We start from the raw sequence: 16,729 nt of genomic DNA on the forward strand, positions 1-16,729 counted from the left end.
GTTGCAGTCATTGACGCTTCGAAATTTGTTTCTCAATATCTCGGATAATAATTGATCACTTTTTATGGAATTTGACAGTCATGCAGGGTGGGGATTTCTGTCTTACCATTGAATTTCACCCAGATCGGATCCAGAATGGAGTCAGTAAAAAATATTTAATTTGAAATTTGAAAACCCTATTTACTGATTCAAAAATCAGTTACAAATACAGATCAACTCTGATTCGGTTTTACTTTTCATGGTTGGTGTATAAATGAACCAATTTAGAACCTTTTGATGATGATCCAGATCACCATGTGGATGGTGTAAATCCAATTAGGAGGGGAATGAGCTGCTTGGAGGATATCTGGCTCTCAGTGTTTTTCTAGCTCACTCTATAATCAAATATAAATATGACAGACAACAATAGAACATTCTAAGCCTAAGGCATATAACAATATGTGCCTTAAACATTAATCACAACTGCTATAACAAGAGAGAGCCAACAATAGACATAATGCTTCAAGTACATTGTCTGGACAAGATTTGATCAGGCAAGGTAGTGACGTTATCATAACGATGGCACAAAGGAATGAATGTGGGCGGTAAGTTCCAGGGAGTGGGAGTGGTCTTGACTGTCTTACATTTCAATGGATAATAATTTTATCCATTATTTATTTATTTACAGTTGTACTTCAAACACAACTGTGTAATTACAATAAGGGTGCAGACGTATTTATTTTATTTATTGCAGTGTTTTTTTTTATATCTCTCCATGTCTTTTTGTCAATTCGTCTGTTGCCGGTCATTTTTGTTCAGTCAGGTTCGTTTCTTTGTTCGTAGCGTTTTGCCTTAGATATATTTATATTGTGGCCTCACCCGCCGCCTTCTGCACTGTTGAGGGAACTTTACTGGGACCTTCTCATTTACACATATATACCGGTACTCTGTTTTACTCCTTCTCACCTTCATTCCTCTCTTTTCTAAAGCAGATCTCCACTTCTCTAAATTCTCCTCTACCTGCTCTCACTTGAGATCACAATGTAATCTGCAAATATCATATTCCAAGGAGCTTCCTGTCTCACCACATCTGTTAATCTATCCATCACCATGGCAAATAAAAAGGGGCTCATAGCTGATCCCTGGTGCATCTCACCTCTACACTGCTACTAGTTGTACTACCTGCTGTTGTACAACTGTCATACATTTCCTGAACTACTCTGACATACTTCTCTGCCAGTCTAGACTTCCTCATGCAGTACCACAGTTCCTCTCTTTGCACCCTGTCAGATGCTTTCACTAGATCTATAAAGACACAATGCACCTCCTTCTGACCTCCCCTGTACTTCTCCATTGCTAGCCTCAACACAAACATTGTCGATGACTCCCACTCTGTTCTGGACCGTCTAAGGCCACCTTGTAAATAACAGCGTAGAACTCTAACAGTGACTGACTATGTACGTTGTCACTGTTGAGCACAAATGCAGACAAGGTATAGAAAAAAAATACAAAATAAATAAATAAATAAATTACTGCAATACACATACACATACACTTCTTTTCTTGCCACTCTACTATGAGAGCAGGATCAGTAATCAGTTTCAAGTCTCATGTGCATTACGTCATTTGCTGTCACTGCCATGAGACAACATAAAGGCATGTGAGCACACTGGGTCAGGTGTAGGTAGGCACAGCATAGAGTGCTTGTCACCTTCCACACATTTGATTGTGTAAATGCTTCTAGGTGGTATTATTGTATTGTTGTGTAGAAAACATTAAACTATATAATCTTGTGATGGATAACGCCTCAGTAATTACCATGTTTACTCTTTCAGGATTGAACGACATAGCCAACTACAGAGTTACTCTCTTCTCTCTCACTTTACTGTGTTACTGTATGATTTGGCTGGTGAATTTGACCATAATTGTGACAGTCATTTTTGATACAAATCTTCATGAACCCATGTATATCTTCCTCTGTAACATGTGCATCAATTCATTGTATGGGACGTTGGGCTTTTATCCAAAATTCCTCATTGATCTTCTGTCTGCCACTCATGTCATTTCTTATGCCGGGTGCTTCCTTCAGGCTTTTGTGTTGCATTCCTCGGCAACTGCTGATGTGTCCATTTTAGTACTAATGTCATATGACAGGTATGTGGCTATATGTCGACCTCTGGTGTACCGCTTGGTGATGACTAAACAATGGATGTCGGTGTTAATATTTGTTGCTTGGCTCCTACCATTTTGTCTGATGCTCATTAGCACAATATCAACATTAACTTTAAGATTATGTGGTTCACACATACCAAAAATCTACTGTGTTAATTTTTTGATTGGTAATCTCGCTTGTTCAAAATCTATTGCAAATAAAGTAATCCCAGCATTTAATTATTCCTTCTATTTTGCTCATTTCATTTTTGTCACCTGGTCTTACATGAAGCTCATCAGAATGTGCCGAGCATCCAGAAAGAACAGGAGCAAATTTATGCAAACATGTTTGCCACATTTATTATGTTTAATCATCTTTGTTACGTGTTTGCTTTTTGATTTTGTGTACACGAGGTTTGGCTCGAAACACTTATCACAAGGTTTACAACATTTTATGGCAATGGAATATCTCCTTATCCCGCCACTATTCAATCCTTTGATCTATGGTTTAATCTTGACAAAAATAAGAATTCGAATTCATAGTGTGTTGTGTCGAAAACATGCATTTATTTAACAAACATCATGAGGTCTTGATCAATTAAATCTATTTTTATACATATGCATTTGCAGGTTGTTCAAATGTATGAATGGATGTGCTCAAATGTTCTGTTTACCTGGTAACTGTAAAATTCTCTCAGGGATATTGCAGTAATTAACCATGGTTACACTTTCAGGCTCGACTGAAACTACACTTACTTTCTCTTACTTTCCTCTGTGATCTGGTCATTTTTATCAACCTACACATACTGAATGTTCGTCTGTAATCTGTGTACCGTATGCAACTGTAGGCTTTTACAACGATTTCCAAAAGGACTTCACTGACATATCATGTTGGTTCAAATTATTATGTTTAGTTGTACTTTATTTGTGATTCTTTTTTTTATAAAGCACTCAGCATTTTAAATGTGCATGTCGTGTGGAACATTCTTGGTTCGTTTTCATGTTTCTCGTGTGTGTGTGTGTGTACCCAGACTTTATGCAGTGCTGTTTATTCAATTTTAAAATGCACTTTCTTTTATAATAAATAAGGTTGTGTTTTTCTTTTCTGGTTACGTTAAAGTTATTTGTTTGGTTTATTGTCTATTTTTGTCAGAATGTATAGTATAATGTATATGCAGAATTATTAAATTACTCAGTGTCAAGCTATTTTCTCTTAAATATTTAACCCTCTGATTGGACTTGTTCTTTCAGTCTCATTGTAAAGGGAACATTTCTTTAAAGCCCAGTTAGTGATTACACAACTGTTTTCACAGGTTGCGTTTTTAGTCAGTTAAACCACACACAGATTGTGTTAAAACAGGTAAACATGACCCTTTCAGTTTTTTGGAGCACTTTGCTTGATATATGATTGTCTTCATCCGATTTTTAATTTATTGTTATTTTGCATCTGTGGTGTCACTTATTTTTATTTTGTTATTATTTTGTATCAATTGAGTAATTTAATATTGGGCTTATTGGTATTGTTAAATGTCGATGATTTATGTACTAAGGATTTTCAACGGAAACAAGACCGCAAGGGCTTTTTTTAAATGCTCCTCTTAGACAGGATGTTTGACTATATTTGTACTGTAATACATGCTACTGTGTGACTGTACTTGTACTCTAACATTCTATCTAATAAATATATTCATTCATCAGACTTCATTATGATGCTATTTACCAGGAATTGTCTTTTCCTTGACTTCTCATGGCAGAGAGTCATTTGCCATTTTCCTCTGCTGGAGTTTAATACCTTAGTTAGTACACCTTAATTAGTGTTACTAACTCACACAATTGACATTTTTTGGTGTCTGTCTGTCTGTGAGCAAGATAATGCAAATAAGTTCTGGACAGATCTGAAATGTTCAGGAAATGTTGGGAATGTTACCAGAAACAGATCATTAAATTTTGGTGATGATCCAGAAGCGATCCTGGGTTCTGGATCACTTTGAAATGTTATGTAATGTTGCAGTCAATGACGCTTCGAAATTTGTTTCTCAATATCTCGGATAATAATTGATCATTTTTTATGGAATTTGACAGTCATGCAGGGTGGGGATTTCTGTCTTACCATTGAATTTCACCCAGATCGGATCCAGAATGGAGTCAGTAAAAAATATTTAATTTGAAATTTGAAAACCCTATTTACTGATTCAAAAATCAGTTACAAATACACATCAACTCTGATTTACTTTTCATGGTTGGTGTATAAATAAATCAATTTAGAACGTTTTGATGATGATCCAGATCACCATGGTGTAAATCCAATTAGGAGGGGAATGAGCTGCTTGGAGGATATCTGGCTCTCAGTGTTTTTCTAGCTCACTCTATAATCAAATATAAATATGGCAGACAACAATAGAACATTCTAAGCCTAAGGCATATAACAATATGTGCCTTAAACATTAATCACAACTGCTATAACGAGAGAGAGCCAACAATAGACATAATGCTTCAAGTACATTGTCTGGACAAGATTTGATCAGGCAAGGTAGTGACGTTATCATAACGATGGCACAAAGGAATGAATGTGGGCGGTAAGTTCCAGGGAGTGGGAGTGGTCTTGACTGTCTTACATTTCAATGGATAATAATTGTATCCATTATTTATTTATTTACAGTTGTACTTCAAACACAACTGTGTAATTACAATAAGGGTGCAGACGTATATATTTTATTTATTGCAGTGTTTTTTTTTATATATCTCCATGTCTTTTTGTCAATTCGTCTGTTGCCGGTCATTTTTGTTCAGTCAGGTTCGTTTCTTTGTTTGTAGCGGTTTGCCTTAGATATTTTTATATTGTGGCCTCACCCGCCGCCTTCTGCACTGTTGAGGGAACTTTACTGGGACCTTCTCATTTACACATATATACCGGTACTCTGTTTTACTCCTTCTCACCTTCATTCCTCTCTTTTCTAAAGCAGATCTCCACTTCTCTAAATTCTCCTCTACCTGCTCTCACTTGAGATCACAATGTAATCTGCAAATATCATATTCCAAGGAGCTTCCTGTCTCACCACATCTGTTAATCTATCCATCACCATGGCAAATAAAAAGGGGCTCATAGCTAATCCCTGGTGCATCTCACCTCTACACTGCTACTAGTTGTACTACCTGCTGTTGTACAACTGTCATACATTTCCTGAACTACTCTGACATACTTCTCTGCCAGTCTAGACTTCCTCATGCAGTACCACAGTTCCTCTCTTTGCACCCTGTCAGATGCTTTCTCTAGATCTACAAAGACACAATGCACCTCCTTCTGACCTCCCCTGTACTTCTTCATTGCTAGCCTCAACACAAACATTGTCGATGACTCCCACTCTGTTCTCGACCGTCTAAGGCCACCTTGTAAATAACAGCATAGAACTCTAACAGTGACTGACTATGTATGTTGTCACTGTTGAGCACAAATGCAGACAAGGTATAGAAAAAAAATACAAAAAAAATAAATAAGTAAATAAATAAATAAATTACTGCAATACACATACACATACACTTCTTTTCTTGCCACTCTACTATGAGAGCAGGATCAGTAATCAGTTTCAAGTCTCATGTGCATTACGTCATTTGCTGTCACTGCCATGAGACAACATAAAGGCATGTGAGCACACTGGGTCAGGTGTAGGTAGGCACAGCATAGAGTGCTTGTCACCTTCCACACATTTGATTGTGTAAATGCTTCTAGGTGGTATTATTGTATTGTTGTGTAGAAAACATTAAACTATATAACCTTGTGATGGATAACGCCTCAGTAATTACCATGTTTACTCTTTCAGGATTGAACGACATAGCCAACTACAGAGTTACTCTCTTCTCTCTCACTTTACTGTGTTACTGTATGATTTGGCTAGTGAATTTGACCATAATTGTGACAGTCATTTTTGATACAAATCTTCATGAACCCATGTATATCTTCCTCTGTAACATGTGCATCAATTCATTGTATGGGACGTTGGGCTTTTATCCAAAATTCCTCATTGATCTTCTGTCTGCCACTCATGTCATTTCTTATGCCGGGTGCTTCCTTCAGGCTTTTGTGTTGCATTCCTCGGTAACTGCTGATGTGTCCATTTTAGTACTAATGTCATATGACAGGTATGTGGCTATATGTCGACCTCTGGTGTACCGCTTGGTGATGACTAGACAAAGGATTTCGGTGCTAATCTTTGTTTCTTGGCTCCTACCATTTTGTCTGATGCTCATTAGCACAATATCAACATTAACTTTAAGATTATGTGGTTCACACATACCAAAAATCTACTGTGTTAATTTTTTGATTGGTAATCTCGCTTGTTCAAAATCTATTGCAAATAAAGTAATCCCAGCATTTAATTATTCCTTTTATCTTTCTCATGTCATTTTTGTCACCTGGTCTTACATGAAGCTCATCAGAATGTGCCGAGCATCCAGAAAGAACAGGAGCAAATTTATGCAAACATGTTTGCCACATTTTTTATGTTTAATCATCTTTGTTACGTGTTTGCTTTTTGATTTTGTGTACACGAGGTTTGGCTCGAAACACTTATCACAAGGTTTACAACATTTTATGGCAATGGAATATCTCCTTATCCCGCCACTATTCAATCCTTTGATCTATGGTTTAATCTTGACAAAAATAAGAATTCGAATTCATAGTGTGTTGTGTCGAAAACATGCATTTATTTAACAAACATCATGAGGTCTTGATCAATTAAATCTATTTTTATACATATGCATTTGCAGGTTGTTCAAATGTATGAATGGATGTGCTTAAATGTTCTGTTTACCTGGTAACTGTAAAACTCTCTCAGGGATATTGCAGTAATTAACCATGGTTACACTTTCAGGCTCGACTGAAACTACACTTACTTTCGCTTACTTTCCTCTGTGATCTGGTCATTTTTATCAACCTACATATACTGAATGTTCCTCTGTAATCTGTGTACCGTATGCAACTGTAGGCTTTTACAACAATTTCCAAAAGGACTTCACTGACATATCACGTTGGTTCAAATTATTATGTTTAGTTGTAATTTATTTGTGACTCAACATTTTAAATGTGCATGTCATGTGGATCATTCTTGGTTTGTTTTCATGTTTCTTGTGTGTGTGTGTGTGTGTGTGTGTGCGTAAACAGACTTTTTTCAGTGCTGTTTATTCAATTTTAAAATGCCATTTATTTTCGAATAGATAAGGTTGTGTTCTTCTTTTCTGGCAACTTTAAAGTTATTTTTTTGGTTCATTGTCTATTTGTCAGGTACCGGTACATGAAAAATTATTGAATTACTCAGTGTCAAGCAGTTTTCTCTTGAATATTTAAGTTCCCCGATTGGACTTTTTCTTTCAGTCTCATTTTAAAGAGAACATTTCTTCAAAGCCCAGTTAGCAATTACACAACTGCTTTCACAGCATGTTCGAGGAAATAATAAGGATGGGATGAGTCGAGGGATTAAAGGAACATAACAGGTATCTTAATGTTTCCATCGGGGAAGAAACGTTGTCCTTAATGTACATTCGGTCCAGGTCTTCATTGAAAATGAGAAATAGTTCTCAATTAGCTTGCATGATTAAATAAAGGTTACCGAAGGAGACCGATAACACTTTAGACTCAGAATTGTTTCAGCTTCAAGGAATTGAATTCAAGAGGATACATTTTCATGTCGGTGCACTGCAGCCCTTGAGAATCCATTCTTCCACCTTTTTCTCTGTTAAAAATGCCAATGCTGAGTTATTTGTTCTTGCGTTACATTTGATAAACAATATTTATTTCAGAAAAATGCATCAAGTTAACACACTATCTTGCCCTTTTCTGGCAAGCAGCCAAAGTCCAGTTGACCTTACCTGTAATAATCACTTCCTCTAAGATAAACTACGAAATGTAATTATCACACGGGGAATCAACTTTCAACAAAGTAATTACACTCAGCAACCGCTATGATGTTCCTCTGTTAACATGGCTGTTGATGGAGGAGAGAAGATGACGCGTTTGATGTGGATCTGCAGCCTTGGTGACACACTGAGCTTTCTTTCTTTTATCTGCTCTGCTGAACATCCAGAGAACACGCATCCAAATAATTCCTAGACAAAGTGTTGATTTGTGATTACATCCTTTAATATTCTCAAGTGTTTGAATCAAAAACAGAATAATCTTAAACAACAGCCAATGCCAGTGATGCAACTAAGTGAATAATTACGGATTTTTTTTTGGGGGGGGGGAAATCCAAGTACATTTTAAACGTTCTTTGATTCATTTGAGAAATCTGGAGAAAAAAAAAGGACTTTACATTTTTACTTTTCACTGAAAGAAATCATTCAGCATACATTTCTTTTACCCAAATACTAGTTTTAGTTTCTTAGAATCCTACTTGCTTTTGCATTAAGATTCATGATTATTTTAATGAATGATTGTTAAATAAAACAGATCTCTTGACAAAAGCTAAAGAAGCGGACAGATATTTGAGGAAAAGCAACTCAACGTGTCTTGTAAAAAAATAAAGTTAATTAATTACTTAGGAACAGAGTTCTTTGTAATAGACTATCGATTCTCATTTCTTTTAAAATAATGTTTAATCTTCAAGACAAGTCACTGGGCAACTAATTCTTGCAACTTGCTGCTCTCCCCGATGGTATCTTTCAATTCAAACTCTTCACTACCACCGGGGTTCAGTTAGTGCCTACACTTTCACGCAAAAATTAAGCAGCGCTGTCTATTAAGGCTTGCATGAAATTTGTCTGGGTTGAGTGAACTCTAAAGAAAGAAATGTATGACCTTTCGCTCCTCAGCAGCAGTGATGACTCATCAAAACAATAAATAAGCAACTCAAAATATGTGTAATACAGGGAAAATGTAAAAAATAAAAATAATCCCCTTAATGTCTTGCTACCGTTGGTTGCTGGGGCCAAATTCATATTGTTATAATTATCATCTCCGGGACGGTCAATTCTGAAATTCTACTCTGCTGCACATGGTCTTTAATGGTTAACACATAAAACACACTTTTCTAGCCCTGCACTTAAAACATAAGAAACTACTATTTTAATCACTCAGCTCATTCATCTGTAATCAAACCAAATGAATGCGTACTACTCCATGATGCACTGTCATGGCAGGAGGATGGATGCAACATAATATTGAGGTAAGAAGCGGGTCCTGTTTTTAAAGGGGTAGCGAACAAGCAATCCCTTGCCTGAGCAAGCTCGATTTAAGGCAAAGGCTGAAACATCATTACTACGTCTATTTTTGAAGAGCAAATTAATATACCAACTGGCTCCATTGCAATCAACAGCAGACGCAGAACGGTCACATTGAGCTGAACAGTGTGGCCTGGCAACACAGGAAGGAGAGGTGGTGTGACTGAACCGCTTCAGTGTTAGATTATAAATGCCACTTGAGCCAACGTCACAACAGGTGAGATTCCATTTATGTTTTAAAAATCTAATTTAGCAAGTTCAGAAAGTCCTCAGGACGAACAAAAGAAAATTGTTAGAGACATTGAAAAAAGCAAACTGAAAGAAAGAACCTGTGGGTGTGCTACGGGCTACAAACTGTCCTCATTAATAGCAGATGATTGGTGTTGTTGATGAGGACAGTTTTGGAGCCCTTGCTGTTTAAAAGACACCAGCTTCTCAAAATGACATGTTCATGGGGCAGTTAAATAAAATCATGACACGATAAATTATTTTTTTCTTCTTCTTAATCCTTGAGTTATCTTGCCCTGGATATGATAGAGGGAGTATATTTTGAGATAACTGTCCTGAGACCTCTGCTGCTGAGCCCATACAATGGTCGCAAGTTAATTCCATTGCTAATGCTAAAATTAATTTGATATGTGAAAGACAACTGGACTTTTAGACAATCATGTGGTCATCCTTCATAATATTTATTCATGACAGATGGTTTCTCCTGACTGTAAAATTTACAAGCCTGATCCCAAACATTTTGGGACATTGGTTAAATCATGAATAAAATAGAAGACTGCAATTTGCTAATTGTTGTATTGAAGAAGTCATTTACAAGGTAAGCTTGAGTGATGGAACAAATATTCCTAAATCGACTCAATAACACTTTATACAACAGTTAGCATTTCGCACAGTTTGCTTGCAAATAACTCAATTCTGTTTATTTTGTTTTGTAAAACATTTTTGGAATTAGTATTTTAGCCAGAGTAACACAGGAATTACTTGAAAAACCAGGTCTGCTATTGAGCAGCAAAATATGCTTTGACAGCATTTTGAGCATAGTGGACAACAATGAATTCCTCTATATTGTACTGGGGTGAAAGCAGAAGTGACAGTGTGACGTTAAACCAAAACCTAAACTACCTGCCTGCCAGACAAAAAAAGTGAAATGGTAAAATATTGTGTGAAATGACTAAATAAACCAGGCTGGGCCCGAGGACACCGGTTTCCATTGCAAGTCCCACTGAGGTACAAAAGAAAAGAAAGATAGCGGGATGGAGATGTCCTGTAAGATTTCAGCTGCAGATAAACGCCTCCTTTGGAGCTTTAAGATTAAGAAGGTAAGGATCATCTTGTGTTCTGTGAGCAAGAGGAATGAGCGTGTCAACACACCCTGACTGGTCGATGACGGTGACAGGAAATAGATGGTCACTCAGAGCAGGAAATGGGCCCATGTAACCGCAGACCGTTTGGTAGCTACAAACACTGGTCTGTATTATTCTTCTTACAGCTGGATCTCCTCTTTGAACTGACTCAATGACCTCAAATGTGGGAGGAGAACGGATTTGGGAAAGGGTGAGACACCGTGGGGCGACCATACAGACATGGCCGCACGGAGAAAAGGGGGGTGGGGATATCAGTTTTGTTTCTTGGCCCCCTGGTTGCCGTAACTGGAACCTGTTTTCTTCACCTCGGTGACCCCGATGAGGCGGCGAATAGCTACAGAGGCTGTAAGGAAGAGGAGAACAAATGAGAAGAATTAAAACATCTGATAATAACTGATAGCGTCATATGGTTGCATCACATGTCAAATTAAAAGGCCAGAGGTACATAGTTTACCTACCAATGATGAGGAAGATGATAAAGCCAATAATGAGGAGGGGGGACCCACTGACAGCAACGCCACATGCAAAGTTGATGAGAGGTGAAAGCAGCAGCGTGGCCCAAAACAAGAAATTCAACAGCGTCCACGGCCTGCGGCGTGAAACTATTGTGGGTCCGGGGTACTTGCCCTCCTTGTTGTAAATTTCCTGCAGAGCATCCTGAGTACAACAAGAAGAAGAATCCTGTATTCCAGTGCCAGTAAAGGATGCAATCCAAAGTCAGAACGAAAAATCAATACCACCAGTTTCAGAGATGAATTGTGTCAAAGTTTATACTTCAATGGTACTTTAGAAACGACACCAACCATCCATATTGTGCCCGAATAATGACAACTGAATATGCAACAAGTGACAATGGGTGCCAGAGAGTGAACGTTAATGTAGCTATGTCATATTGATATTTGACAGTAGATTGAATGAGCGCTTTTCTACCTTCTCCTGGTAGAGCTTGTGCAGCCAGTTGGCACACTCTCGCTCATCCTCTGGTATATCAGACACAGAGAACCGCCTAGGAAGGAAGAAGGAAAAAACAACACAAATCGTAAGAGTAAGTTATACTTAATCATTTAAATGGATATTAACAACAGTAACAGTTATTTCTAGTGTCAGATTCCACCAACGAGGTACAGCTTTATTACACTTTTAGGGTCACAAAGCATGTCTGAAATTTCATGAATTTTTTTATTAAAATCACATATAAATTGATTATTTCCCATTAGGTACATATGTTTGTTCTCACCTACACCCTGTGAAAAATTGTGGTTATATACAGAGTTTATAGTAATGGGGTTATTACAGTAAAATAATTTACCCAAACATGAGGCACTCACCTTACGCTCATGTCTGCTTCGTATTTTTTGCCATTAATGATACCCAGCAGAGTGGGAGTTTGGTTGCCTTTGAAGTTGAGAGTCACATCATACACAGCGGACACTGTACGAAAGGAAAAAACCAAAATAAACAATTAAAAATAAACTAAACTATGTATATATATATTTTTATAAAGATGAGGTTGTGCTTGTGTGTGAGTAAAACTACCTGTGCCCTTAAGACACTGCAGTGTGGTGGTGAATCCTTTGGTTCGGGGTAGCAGGTGGTATTTGAGCTTGGGAAGGCCTTTGCTCTCTGCCACCTGCATACTGATTTGGTGCTTCGTCTCTGTAAAGCGGGTGCCTTCGCAATACAGAAGAAACTATGGAGATAGGAGAACTGTTTTAACACGCGGGCCAATACAGAAGAATCACTGCCTTGAGGTGACATCTTTTCTCTCATCCTGTCCACTATGCCACTCCTGCTGGGTTGAATTAGAGCTCAGGTGTGAAGCTAAGCTAAAATAAAGCTCATATATTATCTCAGTCAGAACGTGTATGAAACCGTTTTTTAATTTGTTTGACCAATCAAACATGTTCTTAGTGGTGGCCTAATGCTTGACCTAAGGTTAATTAGATCACCAGCAGATTTGTCTAATCTCAGCAGGTTAACCTGGAACAGAGGCTGCTTCACACCTTCAGTTTCGTATCAGTACAGGTGCAGCACCGCAGCATGAAAACTGGACCGTTTTCCTTAGAAAATTATCTGGGTTTTCAGTTCCAGAAAGGGATTTACATGAAACTCATGCAGGCAAAATAATCATATGTAAAGTCAAGACTGCATGATGAATGAAATGCCATCAAAGATCCCCTGCAGACATAATAAAAGTTACACATTGCTCTGCACACTGGACCGCAAACATGCATTATAACTAAGTTTTAGGAACAAGCAGAATGTTGAAGTAGAATTTTACTGACTAAATATCATCATCCACATTCGCTTGTATTCAGATTTTTCGCTATTCACCCCGAATCATAGTATCTTTGAAAACCATTTCTTCCCCTTTTTTCAGTCCCAACGCAGATGCTTAGTTCTGAGTGAAGATACTTTGGAGTTTGTTGATCTAATTATCCTGGAATTGAGAAGTCTCTGAGGTCACCATTAGTGCTGGCTATTTCACAGTTCAGGATTAAAGTCAGAGTTTGTTAAACCCACTTTCTGAGACAGGCCAGATATAAACTGCGTGAATATAAGCCACTTCCACATTGAAATGGGGAGGGGGCTGTTTTGCTTTACAAAGCAACTCATACAGGGGAAAGTTCATTTCATTAGGTCTCACAGCAGATAAAACACACATGGAGATCGCCACGGAGATGAACATTCTTAAAAACATTTTTGTCAAAGGGCAGCATCTGGAGCCCCTCGTATGTTTTCCCTCTGAAACCTAAACTGACTTCAAATACAGCTCACCACACCACGGACCTTATTTTCCGTATTCTTGAGCATTATGTCCGCATTAAATTAATAGCTAATCTTTGTAGCAAGGTCCCAGGTTAGTTAAACATGACAGCAACCAAGAAAAGCAAAGTGATTTAGCAAAACCATTACCTAAAACTGGCTTTGCAGGTCAGGTTTCTAATTGTCCTTTGTCCTATTGTACTCGTTATAGTGAGTGCAGTAATTATTCGTAGCAAAGATGACAGGCAAGCTATAAAAACGTGTCCATACACAAAACTGAATTTACCAGAGGACAGACAAACAGTATGTCTGGCGAGTACCTACCCACATACATTCAGGATAATCTTTAAGCCTGTTTAGGCCTTTGAAAACAGTATTTCGATCATCTTCCCACTTCCTTTTGCAGAAGACTATTTCTAGAAAGTACCAGGTCCAGCCAATCAGAGGGACCTTCAGTAGCTCATGCTTGGCTAGCACCTTTGAACTCTGAAAAATGAGGAAAGCTATGCGTTAATAATGATTCACTTGAATTTCTGGATGCAACTTGTTCACATCATCATCAGAACTATCCATCTATTCATAAAAAAAAAAAAAAATAGGGAGTTGAGTATCTTTTCTTTCAAGCCAAAAGAACCACAGTGAGCTTTTGCAGCATTACTGACCCCTAGGACGCCAAATCTCTCGCACATCGTCCAGCCACATAAGAAGTCGATCTCAAAGTTGTGGTTGAGGATGACGATGACATGCTCTTTGCCAAACTTGTCCACCGTAGCTTGGTCGGTGTATAGGGTGCATTCTGTGCCCGACCAAAACTCCAGCAGCGTCACCAACTCTGGACAGAGGCAACAACACATCATGTGCACTGGCATTTAATGTCAGAACTACAGTATTATTTGACGACATCATCATCCTCATACATCCTGCTGAAATATCACTAATATCTACTCACGACTCCAGAGGGAGTAGGAGAGCCTGCAGTTGATTCTGCGGTAGAGTTGCTTGTTGATCGGCCAGAGGATGCAGGTGCAGAGCTGAATGAAGTTTATGATGAGGCCGCTCACCACAAACACAAATCCCATCAACAACTGCAGGATGAACAGACTCTTCAAGTAAGCCAGGAGAGCCATGGCTGAGGAGCCTGAAGAGCTGAATAGGCTCCTCTCGATACACCAGGACCAACCTGAGAAGGAGTATTTTGATGAAAGATGTGGAACTCAAAGGGCATAAGAGCAGGGGCTAAAAATATTAGAGACTGATACAGCACTGGAGGCAAAAAAAAAAAAAAAAAAGCGGTTTAATTTGGACAAATATTGGTTCAGAATTTGAAAGAGAGTAAAGTTTCTTACCACGGTGGATACTTTTACAAGCCGCGCTTACACGGTCCTTCAGCCAATACTACAGACCTGGTGAAGACAGTAGAACAGAGGTAGAGAGCGTCGTACGGTGTCCCGAATTTTTGAAAATGTTGAAAATAAGTGTCACATTAAATAATGATGACAAGAATTACTGTTAAAAATAACAGTTACCATCACAGAGTAGCCATCAGAATGAACACAGGGGGGGGGGGGGGGGGGTACAATATTGCACATTTAGATTGCGGTTCCAGTAACTTCAGTGTCTTGAGGCAGTGGTGAGTTACAGCATTCTTGTAAAAGCATTCTTGTAGAAGTCAGATGGTAGTAAACAGCTAATCAATACATACATTTATAGACTGTTGTATAATCTACTGGTCAGGAATAAAGTAACATTTAACAACCCCAGAATGCAAATTCAGAAAGCCGAAACGAATAGTGGAAAACTAGAAATGCTTGCTTTCCAGACAGCTTCAAATTGTTTATTAGTTTTTTACATTTTAATTGTTAGACAAAGAATATCAGGTATTGAACCTCTAAATGTTTGTGTGTGTTTCGATAGCGTAAGATATATTAAACTCAGCTCAACTCTTACGTAGACGAGGAAGAACAATAAAATATCTACAAGCCTAATGATGATTTCGATTGTATCAAATTATATCAGCGCTTCATTAAAATCAAGCTGTGGAGACTCAAAATTTACTAAAAGCAGCAAGAACTTTATGACATCTGGGTTTTTTAACAAGCTGGCATTACAGATGATCACACAATTTAAATTGCAAAAAGTAGCAGCTCTTTGCGGGATCACTCCAACAGATTTACACGCATGCTGTGCAAACTTTGTCCTCATTTTCGTCTACATGCACTTCTTTCTGCTCCAGTTTGAAGACAATCACGGAGTCAACAGAGTGCATAATGTGTATAATGTTTTTCTTAAATATTAAAATCCCATGGTAACCTTCTTACACTCTTCATAAATTATCTGCTGCTATGAGATGTAAACATTCTAGTGATGCTCTTTAAAAGTCAATTCAAGTGATCATTATCAGACAGAGACACAGGAATTGTTTGTTTAGATCTTAAATGAAAAAAAAAAAAAAACATATTTTTGTTCGACTTCACTGCAATAAGAAAATAGTGGTAGAGTACAATGGGATTTGGGTCTTGCAAAAACACAAAATAAACCACCACAGCAGTGCACTGTAATTCTACAACCAACCAATTGAACACGCCAAGGCAAGCCTCTCTCTAAATCTGATGTCAACAGATAAACAAGGTAATGTCTCTAAACTATTAGCCGTGTTGATTGGATCAACACTACAACGCCACTGGAGTAGGCACAAAAAAACTAGAAAGACATAAAATAATAATGTGAAGACACCGTACGAATCAGAAAATGTACTTGCATGTTTTCATGCTTCCTCTTTTTTTTAAGACTGCTTTTGCCTTACATTGTTGTTTCAACTGACTCAAAGATGTTCAAATAAAGAAACGCTGTGTTTCACTTTGAGCACAGTCAGGAGAGGTCGACCTCCCTTTGGGTGCAGGGCCCACCTGCAACACCCGCTCAGCCTGGAAAATAGATTAGACTTGTTGACTGGGTTAAAGCAGCTTAAGGCTGGGCAGCTGCTTCTGCCGTGCATCCATTCAAACTAGCTCAATGCAAACAAATGGCCAGTGCTTGCTTGGCGTCTTTCATATGAAAAATGAGTGCCAACATACATTATGAAGACATCAACTTTAATAGGCAACACTAGCCACAGGCTAGGTACACACCATTTTTATTCTAAACCTTTAAATTGTCTGGACAGTTAAGCCCTGGGGTGCTTAGCTGACATCTCTCTCTCTCTTTGACAAGTTCTGATGAATCTGGTACGGTCCATCTGGTCGCCTGCT

General features: G+C 38.1%; 3 protein-coding genes across 3 annotated transcripts; 2 read left to right on the plus strand and 1 right to left on the minus strand.

The window, feature by feature from the left end:
• The first annotated feature begins 1,771 nt into the window (after positions 1-1,771).
• Positions 1,772-2,704, plus strand: LOC137902454 (olfactory receptor 4P4-like). Its single transcript, XM_068746544.1, has one exon. It carries the CDS (start codon positions 1,775-1,777, stop codon positions 2,702-2,704), a length of 930 nt encoding a protein of 309 aa, XP_068602645.1. The 5' UTR covers positions 1,772-1,774.
• Positions 2,705-5,905: 3,201 nt separating this feature from the next.
• LOC137902455 (olfactory receptor 4P4-like) lies at positions 5,906-6,838 on the plus strand. The gene has a single exon (XM_068746545.1). It carries the CDS (start codon positions 5,909-5,911, stop codon positions 6,836-6,838), a length of 930 nt encoding a protein of 309 aa, XP_068602646.1. The 5' UTR covers positions 5,906-5,908.
• A 1,414-nt stretch (positions 6,839-8,252) lies between these two features.
• agpat3 (1-acylglycerol-3-phosphate O-acyltransferase 3) lies at positions 8,253-14,608 on the minus strand. The gene is made up of 8 exons (XM_068746174.1): positions 14,431-14,608; positions 14,144-14,313; positions 13,806-13,967; positions 12,252-12,405; positions 12,044-12,146; positions 11,646-11,721; positions 11,174-11,372; positions 8,253-11,058 (listed from the first exon to the last, which is right to left on the minus strand). Exons 1-8 carry the CDS (start codon positions 14,606-14,608, stop codon positions 10,967-10,969), a joined length of 1,134 nt encoding a protein of 377 aa, XP_068602275.1. The 3' UTR covers positions 8,253-10,966.
• Positions 14,609-16,729: the final 2,121 nt, after the last annotated feature.

This window comes from Brachionichthys hirsutus, chromosome 12, assembly GCF_040956055.1.
Source record: "Brachionichthys hirsutus isolate HB-005 chromosome 12, CSIRO-AGI_Bhir_v1, whole genome shotgun sequence".
In the NCBI taxonomy this organism is placed as follows: Eukaryota; Metazoa; Chordata; class Actinopteri; order Lophiiformes; family Brachionichthyidae; genus Brachionichthys; species Brachionichthys hirsutus.